Raw genomic sequence first — 20,294 nt, 5'->3', positions numbered from 1 at the left:
TCACATCAAATCCAGTGTAGTGTACAAGATTACAAGAGACATATGAAAAAAATATGCATATACAATTAATAAGATAATAAACACAGCATGCTAACTATTAAGCATTATTGCACTATTTGCATGTGTTGTTTGTTTGTTTGCATAATGTTTGTATGATGAATGTTGTTGTTTTTGCACGTAACTTTCTCCCTCTATCTCCCAGCATGTCTGGGTGTCTTTCTTCATCTGGTAATTATCCACCAGGTTGAGGTCTATGAACATACACTCTCTCTCTCTCTCTCTTTCTCTCTCTCTGTGTCTGGGTGTCTCTCTCACCGTGTACTTCATTTGGTAGTTGTGCACCAGGTTGAGGTCTATGAACATACACTCTCTCTCTCTCTCTTTCTCGCTCTCTGTGTCTGGGTGTCTCTCTCACCGTGTACTTCATCTGGTAGTTGTGCACCAGGTTGAGGTCTATGAACATACACTCTCTCTCTCTCTCTCTCTCTCTTTCTCACTCTCTGTGTCTGGGTGTCTCTCTCACCGTGTACTTCATCTGGTAGTTGTGCACCAGGTTGAGGTCTATGAACATACACTCTCACTCTCTCTCTCTTTCTCTCTCTCTGTGTCTGGGTGTCTCTCTCACCGTGTACTTCATCTGGTAGTTGTGCACCAGGTTGAGGTCTATGAACATACACTCTCTCTCTCTCTCTTTCTCTCTCTCTGTGTCTGGATGTCTCTCTCACCGTGTACTTCATCTGGTAGTTGTGCACCAGGTTGAGGTCTATGAACATGCGGATGGTTGCCAGGGTCGTCTCCATGTCGGACAGCTCAAAGTCGCTGAAGCTGAAGTCCATAATATGCAGGGTCTGGGCTGAGGGCACCGTCGCGGCCTACACACACACACACACACACACACACACACACACACACACACACACACACAAATATACAGACATGAGTACACAGAAAAACACACACATCAATATAAACACACACACACAAACACACTCACACATGAATACACTGACAGAAAGACACAAACACACACACACAGACACACACACACACACACACACACATACACACAGACACAAACAAACTCACACACACGCCGATTAAAGCATTTCAATATTTATATGGTCAGTGGAGAACATCATAAAATATACGACTTCCCCTTCATGAGGGACTGCAATCAGTGAGCAGAGATCCTCCTAGCAGGTATCAACAGAGCACAGTAATGACCAACACCTACTGATCCACACTCGGCTAGCCGGGCATGGAGCAGGCAGAGCACAGAGCAGACTAACAAACGTATGGCGAGGGAGAACTTATTCTCTCCCGGTAGAGTCTGTTTCCTCTCCTCTGACTGCTGACATCTTACAGTGAATTTGTACCGTCCGTGTGCGATTGAAATGGGTTTTTGTGTATCTTTTTGTTATACAATTCTTTATAGATGTGTGACTCTGGCTCTGCTGTCCCTGGTCTGTGTCTGGCCTGTTTTACATTCCAGGTTCTGTAATGTTGTCATTACACACACACACACACACACACACACACACACACACACACACACACACACACACACACACACACACACACACACACACACACACACACACAAAAATGTGAGTACTTAAGTATACCTATGCATAAGTTACACACAGACAGTACTGTAAGCATGTGTGAATCCATACATAGCAAGACACACACACGCACACACTCTGTCACTGCGCTGACCCTGTGACCGTTATCTATTTATCCTCCATCACTGAGTCCAGACTCAGACTGTTCAATACAGAGAGAGAGAGAGAGAGAGAGAGAGAGAGAGAGAGAGAGAGAATGAGAGAGAGAGAGAGAGAGAGAGAGAGAGAGAGAGAGAGAGAGAGAGAGAGAGAGAGAGAGAGAGAGAGAGAGAAAAAAAAATCTACATTAGGGAGAGATAGGGAGTAGGGAAGGAAATAGAGAAAACGAGGAGGAGAGAGAGTGGAGAGAGAGAGAGATATGCATAGTGCAAGACGCAGATAGAGAGAGTATGAGTGAGAGTGGGGAGAGTGTGAGAGAGGGAGAGAGAATGCCGGTAAGAGCCAGTGAGAGAGGTTAAGTGAGCGATAAAGAGAGAGAGGGAGAAATATTGGCTGAGAGACATTGTAATTCAGTGATAGGATTTACCTTAAGCTCCCATCAATTTTGGCCAGTGTCAGGGGGCAAATGTAATCAGAAGTATGGCACGCCCTAGTAACACTGGCTGTACACCATTTCCTTTTCAGTATCCTGACTTAAGGGTACAATGTTTGTTTCCAATCAAGGAAAATGCAATATTATAATTGGTAATTTAATAGGAATCATAAGAATTAGATTAACATTATAAATAATAATAATAATAGCCTTTATTTATTAATGAATAAGTGAATAGTATTAGTTCTACAACTACTACTAATAATTACGTCAACAATAAGGATAATAATAACCTAAAAATCCAAAAAAATACCCCCATACTATATCAATAACAATAGTCTAGGGACTCTAAGGATAGACATATTAAGGGAAATCATTGAGGTACCTGCAAATTGGCCTTTGCTGGTCTTACCCAAATTGATCACTGTGCATCCAGAAGGGGGGATGGCTGGGTTAGCATTAGCTTTTGGTTAGCCGCTTCCATTGACCTTAGTCAACTGAAGTTGCAGTAGCTTAGCTCCAGCTCATGTCAGGGGAATACACCTTAAATTACTCTCAAAACATTTCCAAAGTGTTCAACCGAATTCTTGTTTTTTCAAAACAAGTTCCAGTTCCAATTCTGCATTATTTCCAGCGAAGGCCGCCTTAATGCACGGGCTTACCTGGGCTGAAGCCCCAGGGCCTAGGACGATCACGGGGCCTATCATAAGCTGCAGTCATTTCTTTATTTTATTGTTTTTAAACTGGCATAGATAGGCCCCCCGATCGGCGTAGGCCCAAGACAATGTGAATTTTTGTTTGGGGCTTACAAAGATCAGAGGCCTATCATGAGCCAAGAAAAAAGGCGGCTGGGGCCAGTGGCCACTTGACACCAAGGCCACAGTCGTCTAACCGCCCCCCCCGTCGACAACGGAAAAATGTCGGAAAATAATTTACACTTCTTTATTGTAAGTTCCCCTCTCAGGGGGCCTACGAAACCTCTCAGCCCCAGGGCCCAATGGCAGGTTAATGCAGGCCTGAGTAATGTGTGTAGACAAACTGCTAACGTGTTTGTTGTACTGAACTCATTGGAGATCTTGCTAGGCTACTAGAACTGCAAGTCACTGAAAGCAGCTAGCGGAAAGCAGACGCTAACCCAGTGAGCTCCCCTTCTGGACGCACAATGATAATGCACACGCACATACACACACTGTCTAATGATGAGCCCGTAATGAGGGGCTCATTCAAGAGCTCTCGGCCAGGGTCAGGTGCCCGACAGCGGGGAGATGTGGGCCATCTCACCGCCGTCTGGCCCACAAACCACACTCTCTAACTCGGTCAGCGCGCATGACTTCACCGACACAGACTCTCATGTTATGCGTGGCAATGAGAATTTATTAATTCATGTGAATAGCACATCAAATCCAGTTTAGTAAGCCAACACAAAGTAAGCAACATGAACACTGTGAACTGGATATATTGTTTAGATTGTCATGTGTTAAGTATGGAATGTAATTTATAATGTGTGATATTACATTCATGACAATAAAAGTGAGCCACAGCATGCTCATCAAGGGTATTTGTGTCATTTTAAAATTTGACGTTATTTTGGTCAAAATGAACAAAACATATTTTAAGCAAAGGAGTGTTGTCATTTGACATAGTTCCCCTCCCCCCTGTGTATTTAGCAATAGATAATCTTCTCGCTCTTCAAAGTGTAAGAAAAGAGCAAAAGGTGTAATTAGGTCGACTAAAATGGAGACGGGTTGCCATGGTAACAAATATGAAGTAGTTAAATATATAAGAAAAATGAATAATTAAAGCGAACAGTTATTAGGTCACCGTGCCGATCCCTTTTTCTCTCTTTGGCGTTGGATTCTGCTTTCAAATGCTGTGCTCAGAAATAAAAAACAAATCACAGTGAAGTGCTGTCAGAACCTCCCAATTATAGAGACTCTGTTGAAGCAGGAGCCAAACAAAGGCATTACACTCAGGGACAATGAAAGAGAGAACGTTAGAGACAGGGAGAGGAGAGGGGCAATCAGAGAGAGATCGAGGATGAGAGAGCGATAGCGAGAGAGAGAGAGAGAGAGAGAGAGAGAGAGAGAGAGAGAGAGAGAGAGAGAGAGAGAGAGCGAGAGAGAGTGAGAGCAAAGAGAGCCAGTGCGAGAGAGAGCAAAGGAGAGAGAGAAATAGAGAGCAGGAGATGTTGATTATATAGAATGGCTGGGTGTTTGGCTTTACTTTACACACAGAAAGCATGTGTCTGTAAGTAAGTCTGTGTGTGTGTGTGTGTGAGGTGTGTGTGTGTGTGTGTGTGTGTGTGTGTGTGTGTGTGTGTGTGTGTGTGTGTGTGTGTGTGTGTGTGTGTGTATGCATGTGTGTGATATGTGTGCGTGTGGATCATAGAGAATGGCTAAACTTTTTTTTTTTTGCTGATTCAGCGCTGGGTGTCAACTTACATCATCTCCAATCTCTTCTTCAAACACTCACACGCTCATTGACCCTCAGGCAGGACATCTGTCAGTGTGTGTGTGTGTGTGTGTGTGTGTGGGTGTGTCTCTGTTCATATGTGGAGGTACCTGTGTGTATTTAAGCTAGTGCATTGAATGAGCTCATGGTTGACTGTCAGCTTGCTGCATGTTGAGTACAGATGAGCGCATTATGTCCCCACCCATTTAGAGATGTGTTCTGGAAAGAATTGTAATAGAAGCATAGCAGTGTATAACACTATACGATGAGGGTGATTAAGATATCGTGGCTGCACATTGCTGTTATTAGAGTGAAGACTTTATGAATATTCTGTAAGAATTTAATATCAAAAATGCTAAATATATACATCTCATTTTGTCCAAAAACGTTTTTAAACTTTTTTTTCTTTGTATGGAGCGTGTGTGTGTGTGTGTGTGTGTGTGTGTGTGTGTGTGTGTGTGTGTGTGTGTGTGTGTGTGTGTGTGTGTGTGTGTGTGTGTGTTAATTAAATAAAAGGTTAATTACCGCTGTTACCTGGAGAAGCCGAGTTTCTTCCTCTGCGGCCGAAGCGTGGTATGATAGGACCTGGAACACACACATACACACACACACACACACACACACACAGACATTAACATCACTCCGTCTGGTAACCAAAGAAATTTGCTTAAAAGCAAATAAACTAAACAATGCCGGATTTTGATCCAACAAACTGATGTCAGCAAGCACACACACACACACACACACACACAAACACACACTCCAATTGCACTCCTTTTCTGATAACCTCATCAGTGAAATTGATTGGCTGATGGTTTGTAATGGACAGAATGATTTAAGTATAGTTTGGTGACAGAGAGAGAGCGAGAGAGAGACAGAGAACGAGCATGTCTCCATGGACCTCCCTTCAAGACCCCCTGCTCACTACTGAGACTCTTAACAACACAGAGGAAGAGAAGCTTCCCCTGATGGACTTTGTGGGTGGGCTAGTGTGTAGGCTGGGTATAGGGTGTGCGTGCATGAGTGTGTTTGTGTGTGTGTGTGTGATGGTGGCCTGCATGTGTGCATGGGCCTGGCCAAGTGTGCGTTTTTGCGTGTGTTGTCTGTGTGCACGCCATGAGTGCGTATCTGAGCCTGCATGTGTACATGCACCTGGCCCAGTGTGTGCGTGTGCCTCATGCGTGCGTGCGTGCATGCGCCCACCTCCAGGGTGACCTCCTGCTTGGCCATGGCCCGCTCCACGCTCTCGTACATCTGGGTGTTCTGGATGCCCAGGCCGCAGAAGATGGCGAAGGCCTCCAGGAACTGCTCGTCGTTGCGGTTGAACGCCTTCACGCCGCCCGTTGCCTCGTCCATCTTGTTCACCAGCTGGCACACGCCTACCCGAGTGCACGTGCGCGCGCACACACACACACACACACACACACACACACACACACACACAAATGAATGCACACATAGAAACACACACACATACACACACAAATGAATGCACACATAGAAACACACACACACGAAAACACACACAAATGTAAACATTGAAACACACACGCACACACACACAGATGAATGCACACATAGAAACACACACAGGTGAAGGCACACATGGAAACACACACACACGCACACACACACACAGACACACACATACACACAGACAGACAAAAGAACACATCCACATAGGGTCACACAGTGTTTGATAGCACAACAAAAATAATTGTGTTGATGTTGCAAGAGAAAGGAATATCGTCCTTCAATTCAAATGAACTGATATTTTCGGACAGAACTGGGAAACGGTCAGGTCGTACACAGCTGTAGCATAGTAAGCATGGTACATGGCTTATCTCTTCCCCCTCTGATAACTACTTGGTATTCACACCACAGACTGCTGTGGGTCATATTGCTACTTGTTGCTAACCCCGGCCGGCATCTATAATATGCATCCTTACCGTCAGCCGTGCATGTAGCTGTCTAGAGAGAGATCTGGCTCGAGGGCTGAATCTATCATTCAAAACGATTTTAGGGAAACAAAACAGTCTTGGGTTTTTTCATTCAAATTTTTTTTGTCACCTTGAACGAAGCGAGACATGAACAATAAATGAAGTGAAATGCTAATTCTAATCACTTCCTGTTGTGATGTGGCCCCCTCACCAGGGAACCCTGGGTGGCGTGGACGAGATGCAGAGAGGCCCTCGCCTCTTTGATCAGCACTCTGAGGCTAATTATGCTAATGCTAATCACTGGGAATGAGTCGGTGGCAAGGGCAGACGTCTGTGTGCGTGTGTCTCTGTGTGCGTATGTTTGTGTGCGTGTGCATGTGTATGGGGTCAGAACAGTCTCATTAATAATGAATGCACAGAGAAGGATTCACAAATGTATTTTGTGATTTATATATAAATTACTCTCTTCTCACAAATACATTTCAATGCACACACACGGATATCGGTATGTATAAATGTAAAATAAATCCATAAACAAAAATAAGTTTCACAAACACATTTCTGATCCACACACAAATGTGTCTTGTTTTAAATAAATGTAATATAAATCAATAAATATATGAATTAAAAAACATTTGCAATTTTCATCAAAAAGTATTTGGATGTTGTTACATTTATATACAAACTGTTAAACTTGAATTTACAAGCCGCTTTTCATTTGTGAACTTGTAATTTGTGTGAACTGGTCTGTATTTATATGTGGATTTTTGAGACTCTCCTGACGTGGCTGGATTCACAAATGCATTTTTTTCAACAAGGAACTATCTGTAGCCAATCAGATGCCTCTCTCGTTTCAGCCAATCACATGACTGCAGTGACTGGGTTTTTAGATTGTCGGTGCCGTTTAGTAATTTAACGGCACCGACAATCCCAAACCCAGTCGAAACTAGATGGAAAAATTGTGTAGTTCAAAACGTGACGCAGCTTTTACTTATTCGCCACCTAGAGATTTTTATGTACGATCATTCAAAAAGTCTGTTATTTCCCATAGACATTTGACCGAGGGAACCGGGAGGCTCGGAGGCTGGACTTATTCTTCAGAGGTCGGGACTGCAGTCATGTGATGGCTGAAAACGAGAGAGGCATCTGATTGGCTACAGAGAGTTCCTTGTTGAAAAAAATGCATTTGTGTATCCAGTCACGTCAGGAGAGTCTCAAAAATCCACATATAAATACAGACCAGTTCACACACAAATGCAAACAAGTTCACAAATGAAAAGCGCCTTGTTAATTCAAGTTTAACAGTTTGTATATAAATGTAACAACATCCAAATGCATACATTTTTTAATTAATATATTTATGGATTTATATTACATTTATTTAAAACAAGACACATTTGTGTGTGGATCAGAAATGTGTTTGTGAAACTTATTTTTGTTTGTGGATTTATTTTACATTTATACATACCGATATCCATTTGTGTGTGCATTGAAATGTATTTGTGAGAAGAGTCATTTATATATAAATCACAAAATACATTTGTGAATCCTTCTCTGTGCATTCATTATTAATGAGACTGTTCTGACCCCATACATGTGTGTGTGCGAGCGTTTGTGAGCGTGTGTGTGTGTGTGTGTGCGCTTGTGAGCTTGTGTGTGTGCGTGCGTATGTGTATGTGTGTGTGTGTGCGGGTGGTGATTCTAGCCTCTCTAGCCTGGTGTGTGTTCTAGGGATACTATTTTGCAGATTATTTTATCCATGTACATTTTACTATACATGTCAGTGAAGGAAAACGTTTGTTTTCCCTTTCCTACATGTCAGCGAAGGAAAAAGTTTGTGTTTTTAAAAAAATACAAACTTTTCTTGTTCCTTTTGGCGCAATTGCCCCTAAGGATTACATTGCAGCCCGTTTTGGCATATTACAGATGCAGTGTTCTCAAGCAATACCGGACTAATCTCAAAAACAGTTCTCTGCATTAGTCCCTTTGAACTGGAAAGATCAGAAAATATGAAAAACCCATAAAAGATAATTCACACAGATTCACAAAATGGTGGGAGGCAGACGGTGCTTAGATCGTTGGTCCTCCTCTAAGCATAACTAGCTGGCTCTCAAGATGCTGTCACCAACAGACGAGGGGGATATGGGTCAAGGTGGGCTTTACAACCCCCTCTTCCTGACACTCAAACGGCCCACCGTGAGGAGACACAAAGAGAGAGAGGGGAGGGCTAGACAGAGAGAGAAAGGGACAGGCGGAAAGGGGGATACAGGGAAAGGGAGAAACCAAAAACAGACGCCTACCTATGACCTTGTCCTTCTTGCCGTTTCCGATGGGCGTGCACAGCAAGCTCTTGATGTGGTTACTGGGCTGGTCAGGCTTGTCACTCTGAAACGCATCGATTTTAGATAATTAAATGTATTAACACCTGAAACATTTTCCATTAGACAAAAATTCAGAACAGCCATCCTCAATGACATGTACAAAGATAAGAAAGAAGACAATGCAATACAAACTACAATGTGGGACCAGAGGAGTGAGGAGCATGAGACTGACCGTCCAGGGAAAGCGCAGGTCCTTAGTGACGTCTGTGATGTTTAGGGGCATCGTGGTGTTCTGTACGTACTGGGCGTACATGTAGTTGATCTGGCTGACGTCACGCTCTCTGTGGGAAATATGATTTGGTCAAGCATCAGGGTTGCCTTTGATGGACATTTACATTCAGGCGATTTTGCTGACGCTTTCATCCAAAGCGACTTACAACCATTCATACACACATTCACACACCGATTGCGGAGTTGGCCACGCAGGACGACAGCTAGCTCCTCAGGAGCAGTCAGGGTGAGGCGTCTTGCTCAGGGACACCTCGACACTCGTCCAGGAGGAGCCGGGGATCAAACTGGCAACCTTCCGGTTTACAAGTCAAACCGCTCTACCTCCTGAGCCACTCCTGCCCTACTCCAGTCCCACATAGACTGTGAAAGATCTAGGTTTGCGTCAGCCATTTAATATTAAGAAGTCAGGAAACTTTTTTAAATTCCAGCAACGCAGATGTGATTGTTAAACCAAGTCTGTGCAAGTACACTCAATTCCCCGATTGCTGATACGAGCATAGCCTAGCGCAATAACTACCGCCTGCTCTTTGTACAGCCAAACATCTGCTCTGTAATCTTAAACTATCAGTCTATCTTGATACTAGCACAGGGATAGCATCCCCGTCAACCACGGCCTGCTGTCTGCATGGCCAAACATCTGTTGTAAAGAGCATCCAATTTGTCCTAAGGTCTTCAAAGCACCTAGCAGCATGAACATGAACTCTTGAACAAACATGATCGGTCAAATCCCTCAGCACCTAATGAGAACTTCTCGGTGCCTCACATGATTCCAAGTCTGACTGTGGTTAGCCATGTATGGTTTTTATAAATGATTGAAATGGATATGTATAAACATTAAGTGAGGTCTAATGCCAGTGGATGTTGGCAGGGTTGACTCGTTGTGACTGAACTGTATTGTAGGTTATGTGCCGTTTTTTTGTGCGAATATGTGTGCGTGTGTGTGTGTGTGTGTGTGTGTGTGTGTGTGTGTGTGTGTGTGTGTGTGTGTGTGTGTGTGTGTGTTGTTGAAGTCCAGGTGAAGTATGCTCTCGTATTTGGGTTGGGTTTGTTTCCTGGCTTTGGGCTTGTCATAACATGTTGTTTTTTTTCCGAACCCTAGCCCTAAGATATATACCTCAGATAGCGTGGCTCACAAATCGGTTCATTCTGAATATTATGCCAGCACGTATCCCAACAATTACATACAACATTGTGTCAATGTGCAATTAAGACCCCTGAATGCTAATGCTAAAAGATAATGCCAAGCCAGTTTGTGTGGGGTGCATTCAGAGAAACTCAAGAAGGATTTCCATCCACCAAGATGATTGTTTGACTCATGACTTTTAACATTTCCAGTCCACTAAATCAGCCAACAAGCTGAGAAAAAAGTCAGAGCTAGCTAGCTTCCTGATCCACACACAGGCTCCGGGTTTCATGTCCCTATAAAAGCATCCAGCGGTTTGCCAAATTATCACCCTCTTCCGTAGTGCTGCTTGAGTCTGTTTGACTAGTCCTCCCCAGTCCCAGCTGGTATTGTGTGACACAGAAACTGCCGTGCTTTTAGGAACATTATCAGACATAAACATTAGGGGATTAAATACACATCTGATTTGGTTGACTTCCTGATTGCGGGCTGATTATTTCGGCTTCCCTCTCAGCCTCTCGGAAATATTCTTGCCCAATATAAATAAAGAAACCACACCATCATACTTGCATATCAAATCTCTCTCTCTATCTCCCTCTCTCTGTTGCCGCAAGGCAGTTTATATAATGTCTCCATCTTTTGTTTACATTTCTTCTTGGTCTGTCCATTATGATGTGTGTCATGTTTTTGAAAATTATGCTCTTGTCTATGCCGATCAACCCCACACACGCACCCTCAGCACACAAATACAAAGAGACTTGAAAAACACGAAATTATCCAACTGAAAATGTCAGTTTTTGATAAGATAAATCCTGCTTGTTTTTAAAGTGGATCAAACAAAAGAAAACTGTGTATTCAACCCCTCCTCCACCAACCAACATCTACAAGTTAGCACCCGACCAAACAGTCAGAGACAGGGGAGGTGATGACAAGGTTGGGTCGATTCATCCAACTTGCTGTACGCCAATCGGCTAGCACTGTTTCCACTTAATCATTTCCCTCACGTTACATCCGTCCTACTCTTGCCTTCTCGTCTCACATCTGGTTTGATGCCATCCCAAACCTCCACATCCACAGATGAACAGTGAGATAAGGGATGGATCCCCGTCATGACACGAGGACAGACACTGAGCTCGACTCCGAGTCTAACGAGGCACGGCATCTCCGTCTGTAGCTGACCCATTTAACAGGCTTACGTCAAACATAACTTGACGCCGTCGATGATCGCACACAACAGTGAACCGTACTCACCGCACGCTCTCGCCACGCACTTCCATACACTTCACACATGTGCGTTGTCTTCAGGAAACTTCTGGAGCACATCTGTTCACAGATCCCACCCCTAAGGCCTAGTTCCCCAGCATTTTTAACTAATAGAATCTGTCGAACGCGATAAAACCATACGTCCGCTCCGAAACAGCTGCGATGGGATGGCAGTTCCCCCGTCTCCGCGTGGGGGCGGGGGGCACCCCTTTAAACGGTCTTCAAAGAGCCCCCCACCCCTCACCCCTGGAAGCGCAACATGATGGCGGCTCAATGGCTTGTGATTGAGAAGTGGTCGGGTTCCCAGTGCATCCCAGAGCCAAGAAGTGATTTTAGGGATAGAGATGGAGGGAGGGCACGGACCCCAACCCCATGGATGTTGGCAGTTGAGCCAGAGAGAGAGAGAGAGATGGATAGAGTAATGAGAGAGAGAGCGAGAGAGAGAGATGGATAGAATGTGAGCGAGAGAGGTAGAAGGAGAGAGAGTGACAAAAGAGAGATAGAGAGAGAGAGAGAGAGAGAGGAGTATGAGAGAGAGTGGAGACAGAGAGAGAGCGTGAACAGAGAGAGAGATGAAGAGATGAGTGAGAGAGAGGAGTGAGGGAACATCCCATAAGCCCACAGGGCCTTGAGTTTCTAATGCCGCAATGAGTTATTTTTATTTTGCCCTGGTGTATATCTCCCTTTTTCCCCCTTAAAAGAAAAAAATCCAAATGCTTTATTGGCAAACAGACGACAGCGAGTCACACTGACTTTAACGTCTAAAATCTCTCTCCAGGGATCTCTGTTATGACGTTCCTGCATAGATACTCATCACAGGCATGTCATCCAAGGGCCCTAGGGTTTATACACGCTCTTCATATAGTTTTGTTTTGTCTTGTTTTGTGTGTTTGGCAGAGAGATAAAAACAGGAATAGAAGTCAATAGAGTGTGCGAGAGAGAGAAATAAAAACTGAGTGAACGAGAGGAAGACACAGAGCACGCTAAGAGGGAGGATTTGGTCTGATATTTACACAGACAACACTTTGTACACACACACACACACACACACACACACACCTAGAGTGAACAGCAGAAGGGATGGTTGTTTCTTTATCCGAGGAAGACAACAAGTGGAAACAATTAGCAAAGAGGACGAGCACAACTTCAGTAGACTTTAATGAATTTAAACTTTTGTACCTTTTTGGGGCGTCCAGACCATCGCTGAGCTCCTCGTATCCCATGTGGAAGACACTGGAGAAGGTGTTCTGTATATGGGGGGGGGGAAAGAGAGAGAGAGAGAGAGAGAGAGAGAGAGAGAGAGAGAGAGAGAGAGAGAGAGAGAGATGGTTTATTCAACTGAACTTTGATGCTTGAACAGCAGGCGACACTCGGGGGGGTTGTGGTTGACCGAAATGCAGTTAGGCTCAGGTGACAAAACACACAAACAGACCCCAGCTCCATTTCATAACCTCAGGAAGGGCTAATACATGTGTGTTTGGGTGAATGCTTGCTTATGTGAGTGTATGCGTGTGTGTGTGTTTGTGTGTGTCTGAATGACATGTCCATTTTGAGGCGTACATTTTTCTAGACCCCTTGCAGTTGAAATTCCAAGTCTTCCTACCCAATCCACAACAAATAGACCAAAAAGGCAATGTTTTCCTTCTGTCTGTCAACCGCGGTGCCGTAGACCTCCATCATGTATTATGTAATAGAGACTCAGTGCCTTTAAAGACCAAGTGAACCCACGGTTTCAGCTGGAACTCAAGTTAAAAAAAAATATATTGGGTTTGAGGTAAGAGGGTGGCGGGTTATCCCCATGGTTACCGCACACGTTGGTACCATCGTTGTGTAGGAGCGTTATAATGAGCGATGTTGTGTATGAAATGCGCCTAACCCTCACTCGGACACGAATTGAATCGCTGCTCAGACGGAGCCTCACCATCTACACACACCGTAGCGTTGAACCAAAAGTGTTTCGAAAAAGCTAAACCTTCTCTCGGATGCCTCAATCAACTGCTGCCCAGACAGAGCTCCACATGTCCACAGACTCCCTTGGTGGTGCCGTCTGAGTGCCTTTTCCGAGGCACTCAGACAAAAGAACGCCACCTCGCCCCCTTCCCAGCAGAGAGGAACGCTCACCCTGTTTTGGGGAGAATGGCTCTTTCTTTTCTAACTTAGGGACCCCATTCCATAAGAGTGGATAACAATGGCATAGATCAATATGTTGACGATCATTTAAGACAAACAAACACGTTTAAAACCCGAAAATAACGGTTTTGGGTTCACTTACTCTTAATAAAAGACATAAAAACATAAAACCTCTGCTTTGTTCCATTTACTTTTATTCGGACCAGGACAAAAACGAACTGTACTGAAGCTTTTTGGCGTATTTTATAAGGAGGCCGTTACTCCTTCTACAAGCAAAGGATAAATAAAACACCCCCAGCAAAACTGTGAGACGCGACCCCCATTCACTTGATATATCACCAATTAATCCCGGACAGAAGGTAACATTTATCCCCACATTCCTTGAGACCTTATACGGTTGTGTTTTCTCCTCCCTCTCTCCCTCTCCCTCTCTCCCTCTCTCTCTCTCTCGCCCCCCCCCCCCCCGATAACAGTTGAATCCATCTTCTTTATTCCCAGCCGACTTTAATAGGAGGAGAAGGGGATGTTTATGCTCGCCGGCGGCGTGGCTCGGCCCAGAGTCACCGCCATAAAAAGAGATCCCCGACATTTTCATCCAAACTCTGTCGTTTTTAGCAAATAATCGCCACACATGGACGGTGTACACGAACCCTGTTGCTTTGTGTGGTAGGTATCACCATGACCACCCTTTTTCAACATACCTGCACCAAAAGCGGTCATAAAGGCAGTGTGTACACAAGGAAGAAGGAGAATGCCGCCGATGTTGTGACATTTATATCGGTGTGCACGTGGAAAAGGAGGGAAAGTTTACGTTTCCCGTCCGGGGACGAGGGCCGGAGGGTCAGCTCAAGTATTTTCTTTACAGGGGGGGGCACGGAGGAAGGAGTTATGACAACCCTCCGTTCCCCCCTAGGAGAGACATAGGGAAACATAAAGAAATAGAGATATATAAACATATAGGGAAAGAGAGAGGAATACAGATAAGGGAAACATAAGGAATCAGAAACATATTGAGAGAAAGACAAAATAAAACAAGAAAAGCAAAATGATGGAGATAGAGAAAGGAATTGGACTGACTGTGCTTGACCTTACATTAATAGATCACATGCAGGTGCAGGCAAACACACCCACGCACACACATTAACTCACACACACACACACACACACACACACACACACACACACACACCCACATGCTGACGCAGAAAGGGATTAGTGTGGACTTTTAAGCGTTCAGCCAAATGTCAATCCCTATCAGATATCACACACACACGCGCGAAAACACAGAAAAGACACAGACAAGGAAAACACAGATATCACAGAGGCAGACACAGACACATACAAGCCGCAAAGACAGGCTAGCACAGGAAGGCCTAGATTACTATATCTACACACATGTGTAAAAGCACCAAACACTTTCTGAGACAAAGTATACATTACAGGGATTGAAAACAGAGATCTGTAAAAAAAGAAAAGAATGAAACGGCGACCCAGATTCCCGCTCTGTTTAGTCATTTACGGGACTTCCTGCCGGGACGAAAGCTCCGTCCTGTTGGCAGACAATTGTGTGTGTGTGGGGGGGGGGGCGGGGGGGGGGAATGCATGAATGTGAGAGTGCACTGTCAGGTCTCCACACAGTGTGTATAAGGGGGCTGTCAACGCCGACGGCACCAATAAACGAGACCCTAATCTCAGCGCAAATGTTTAGCTGTTGAAGTGGAAGAGAGGGGCAGGAGAGAGAGAGAGAGAGAGAGACAGACAGACAGACAGACAGACAGACAGACAGACAGACAGACAGACAGACAGACAGACAGACAGACAGACAGACAGACAGAGACAGAGAGAGAGAGAGACAGAAAGAGAGACAGAGACAGAGAGAGACAGAGTTAGAGACAGACAGAGACAGAGAGAGCTAGTAAGGGAGAAATAGAGAGATCGAGAGAGGGAGTAAGTAAGGGAGTAAGAGAGAGGGGCAGCTGGTCGGTTAACCATTAGGTCCTATCTAATAACAACAACAACAAACAAACAAACAAACAAACACACACACACACAGACATTTACGACAGTCCACTGTAGATCGGTATTGCTCATTACGTATCAGATTCATCTTCAGAATATGATTTTCACACACCCAGAAGAGGTACTGTAGGTAGTTGTGTGTGGTTACGTGGTTCCCAAATTGTATGAATATGAAATTGAATCCCCAAAGATAACCAAACAATGATACACAAAGTGTATCCATTACAAAGGCTTCCTTCCCCACACAGCCCAAATATTAAACAATGGACAGGAAGGTATACAGTGGATTTTTTTTCAGCAACCGTTCATCAAAATATTTACAGTAACTGGCAGTCCGTTCACAACTCTACCGTCGGGACAGAAATAGGCTTTTTTTTTGTTGCCTAAAGCGACTCAAGCGAGGGTAATGAAACCCACATAGGAACAAACACGAATCATTCTCCTTTGTTTCCGGCTTACACTCCACACTCGTGGAGTGTAAGCCTGATTATGGTCTCAGAACATACAGAACCAAGCCCTCTGTGTTTATGACCATGTTGCTCTCAACTGTGTCAACAGTTGTGTTAAAATGTATTCACTGAATATGGAGTTTGCTCCCGCTACACCTTTTGATTTTATGCGATTGGGGAATGCAGCCGACTGAAGTGTGATTGTACAAAGAAACCCCACAGGCACACACACACGCACACACACACACACGTACAAACACACACACACACACAAACATATAGACTCACTAACACACACACCGAGTCAGTTTGCAAGAACGAAGTGACCTTTTGGCGATGCGCTGGCGAGGGCGCACTGACAGCAGGGGGATTGCACACATCACGTCCCCCTTTCTCTCAGAAGCAGCCCGATACTTGGATTGGATGTTGTACTCTGTGGTTTGTGTGTGTGTGTGTGTGTGTGTGTGTGTGTGTGTGTGTGTGTGTGTGTGTGTGTGTGTGTGTGTGTGTGTGTGTGTGTGTGTGTGTGTGTGTACCATGGAGTCCTGGTCAGCGATGAACACGGTGCAGGCCTGGGCCTGCATGAAGGAGAGGATGGTGCCGGCGATCTTCCTCAGCAGCACCTCCAGAGACTGCTGCTCCTCGAAGATCAGACTGGCAAGATCCAGCAGCACCTGGACACACGCACACAGACACACACACACACACACACACCAGTGCACGAAACACGCACACACACACACCCCCACCCACCAGCACAAGCACACACACGCACACACACATCTCCACCCACCAGCGCATGCACACACACAAACACACACACACACACAGCATCCCACCAGCGCACACACACACACACCCATCAACCAGCGCAAGCACACACACACACACACACACACACACACACACACACACACACCCACCCACCAGCGCATGCACACACACAAACACACGCACACACACAGCATCCCACCAGCGCACACACACACACACATCAACCAGCACAAGCACACACACACACACACACACACAAACCCCCACCCACCAGCGCACGCACACACACACACACACACACACACACACAAACACACACACACACACACACATACACACACACACAATCGATAACACGTTACACACACAGACGAATACGCAATGCAGACTGTGTTTGAGTCTAAAGACCCTGCGTTTCCGCGGTGTAGCCAGCGGGATGGGATCACCTGGTTACGTCTGTTCTCGAGCTGGGACGTCTCGTACAGCTGAGCGTTGTGCAGCACGATGCCAGAGAAGGCCAGGTAGGAGGAGAAGTCCTGGAGACAACATGGCATCCCAAACCGTCATATCGTCATCATAGACGTCCTCACAACAACCTTTGCTATCATCATCATTATCACCACCATCCTCCTCATCATCATCACCACCGTCATCATTATCATTATCTTTATCATCGTCATCATCATCATTATCGCCACCATCATCGTCATCATCACCACAGTCATCGTCACATAGCAACCCTTTATCACTGATGGACTAACACAGGATGGATGGACGGATGAACAGACCACAATACACACACACATAAAACACCACACTCCACCACACACAGGCAAAACCAGGTTAAATCACACACACTCCCTCACACACACACAGTAACCCACCTACCTTTTCGTCCTGCTCAGTGAAAACTTTGTCCTCCCCACATTTCTTATTGATGGCCTGCGCCACCCCCACCACCTAGACCAGCGGGAACACCATTATGATGAAATATTAAACACCACAGAGTGCCATGATTAATAAGACCTACTTACCCATTCTACAGCCCGGGCATGGCCATGACATGCTATGGAGTCTATACGTATTCATCCCTGTGGACTATTGTTACTTTTAGAAGTTACCTGCAAATTATTATGTGTCAACATGGTTTTATTATCAAATAGAATCTTCCATTTCAGTACATCTTTTAAAGGGTTTTCTTTATAGCTCTGTGATAAATAGAATGATAGAATGATGGATTGATAAAACAAGGGATGCACCAGTCTTTTCAATGCGTGATCAGCCTACCTACCGTGATCAGATACCTATTACCGATTTCTTATAGAAAATCGATTTATTATAGAAATATATATCGATAGGAATCATTATGGCCCAATTACATAAGGGTTCTCAGTGAGTTAGGGATAAATGAGAGTTATTGTGCATTTGTTGGGCCGACGGAAATGGGTTTTGTTCCTACGAACGTCTAGGTTTGACGATTTAAACATGGAGCCACACGGTTTTCAGTAAGTTATGACGTGAAGGAACCACAAATAAATTAAACATCACAAACAAAGGAAAAGGAATCAGTGGGATTACTGCTTACTGGAATGAGTCAGGCCAACACTCTCACTCACACACTGAGGAAAGGAGCTATAACAGATAATACCTTAGCCTGTATGGATAATACACACCTAACACAGATCTAATCCAACATATGATCAAATGTACCAATGTCACCTGTGGTATGCTCTGCACAGATCAGTATTCACAGCCAGAGAACAGGAGGGCTACCGGGAAGAAGAGGCTGTTGTTGTCCTCCTCAGCTTTGCATTAAAAATAATGACAGGCGGCCACATTTGCGTGTTGGCTACATGGGAGATGCTGATATTTGCAGCCTACTTTTTGTTTCCTGTGATGAGGTGCAAGCCTAATATCCAGACATACAACCGCGTTCGGATAGGCCATCACTTTACTGGCTGCAGGGCTTGTGTGTTATGATGTTTAGTGGTCAACCAAGTCGGCGATAGCCTATGGTTACTTTCATTATTTTGCACTCGCGGAAACAAGAACTGAATCGTTGTGACGAATACATTGAGCCGAAACTACAATTAAAATATTAAACGGAAATAAGCATTATGCAAAGTAAGCGTATACTGTATTTGTGTAACGCACTCACCCTTGGCACTTCTGTGCCCATTAAAGGAGTGCTGTCTGTGGCTTAGGAGCTCAAACCAGGGGTCCAGCCACAGCAGACAGTGCTGTTATAAAGTATAGGCTTCAAGAAGGCATTTGCTTCACATTCTAGGAAAAATATTGACATTAAAGTACGATGGATGGCTGCGGTCAATTGGCTATACGTAATGCTTTGGTTACGGCATCCAGAGAATGATATTGAAAACGCTCTGGCTTATCTTCCCTTAAAGCCTGAGTTAGTTTCACGTAAAGCAGAGGGAATTAGAGGGAGCTGCCTTGTCCTATCAGGTTATTGAAACTTCAGTAGTTCAAGCGAACATGGGGATGTGTGAGTAACGACATATCAAGTATTTTGCGCAAACATAATATTTGTGGGGGGGGGACATTTGACATGTTTATAAAGTGATGTGCATGAGTGGGCGTGGCCTCTTGATACCTCCTCCTTGTGGTTCTTGATTGGCAGACACAGGATGGTCTGAGTCTTGTAACCTGTGATCAAGTCCACCTCCGCGTTGAACCTGGGGTCCTGCAGAGAACACACACACATACGTTTATCACACACAAACACCTACAACGGTGTTTAGTCATTTAAGATGACGCTCATATCCACAGCGAGCTACACGACCAACATGTTTGTGGTACAGGTCATTAAGCAGCAGGTATGGGTGGAGCCAACAGGACATTGGGGTTCAAACCCAGGTCCTTTCGGCTGGGAGTCAAACAGGACAGAAAAACTCTAAATTATTATTTAATTGCCTGTTTGATTTTCCCTGTCTTTAATTATATTGTATGCCGTGAAGTGCCTTTTTTATCGTGGTTAATCACTCTTGACAACTTTGGTAAAAAAGGCTTCAATGTAAAAATTTGCTAAATGGATATTGTGTCTTTTATGTCGTGAATACTCAATAGACAACGCGCAAACACAACAGGCAAACCCAAGACAACATCACAACGGCATCACAACAAACCAACAAACTGTAACAGTCAGAATAATGACAACTGAGTAGTACTGGATCGGTTAGAATGCCAAGGCACAATTCTGCATAATACAGAGCTGTGAGAACTATAAAGTATATAGAAATGTAAAGCTTTGGGAGGAGTGTGGAATCGATCCAAGACATAGGGAGCACTTGATTCGGTGTCAACGACGAGCACATAGGGGTGTGGGGGGGAGGGGGTTAGTTGAGGGTCGGTCGATAGC

At 44.7% G+C, this 20,294-nt stretch overlaps 1 protein-coding gene across 4 annotated transcripts in view; it reads right to left on the bottom strand.

Moving 5' to 3' along the window:
- The window catches only part of pde5ab (phosphodiesterase 5A, cGMP-specific, b), a 56,583-nt gene that overhangs the window by 11,544 nt on the left and 24,745 nt on the right, over positions 1-20,294 (bottom strand). For 3 of the 4 annotated variants that reach the window (XM_079758481.1, XM_079758482.1, XM_079758479.1), the window contains exons 4-13: positions 19,530-19,619; positions 17,807-17,878; positions 17,365-17,454; positions 16,681-16,818; positions 12,726-12,793; positions 9,102-9,210; positions 8,849-8,933; positions 5,812-5,987; positions 5,134-5,193; positions 726-872 (exon numbers count right to left, since the gene is read on the bottom strand). In XM_079758481.1, coding sequence (XP_079614607.1) covers positions 726-872; positions 5,134-5,193; positions 5,812-5,987; positions 8,849-8,933; positions 9,102-9,210; positions 12,726-12,793; positions 16,681-16,818; positions 17,365-17,454; positions 17,807-17,878; positions 19,530-19,619 — 1,035 coding nt within the window. The remainder of the gene's footprint in view (positions 1-725; positions 873-5,133; positions 5,194-5,811; positions 5,988-8,848; positions 8,934-9,101; positions 9,211-12,725; positions 12,794-16,680; positions 16,819-17,364; positions 17,455-17,806; positions 17,879-19,529; positions 19,620-20,294) is intronic. The other variant, XM_079758480.1, reaches the window with a different exon arrangement.

The sequence above is a fragment of the Pollachius pollachius genome, assembly GCF_949987615.1.
Source record: "Pollachius pollachius genome assembly, chromosome: 20".
NCBI classification, from domain to species: Eukaryota; Metazoa; Chordata; class Actinopteri; order Gadiformes; family Gadidae; genus Pollachius; species Pollachius pollachius.
The sequence above is the reverse complement of the archived record's forward strand: the minus strand, read 5'-3'. Positions and strand labels throughout refer to the sequence as shown.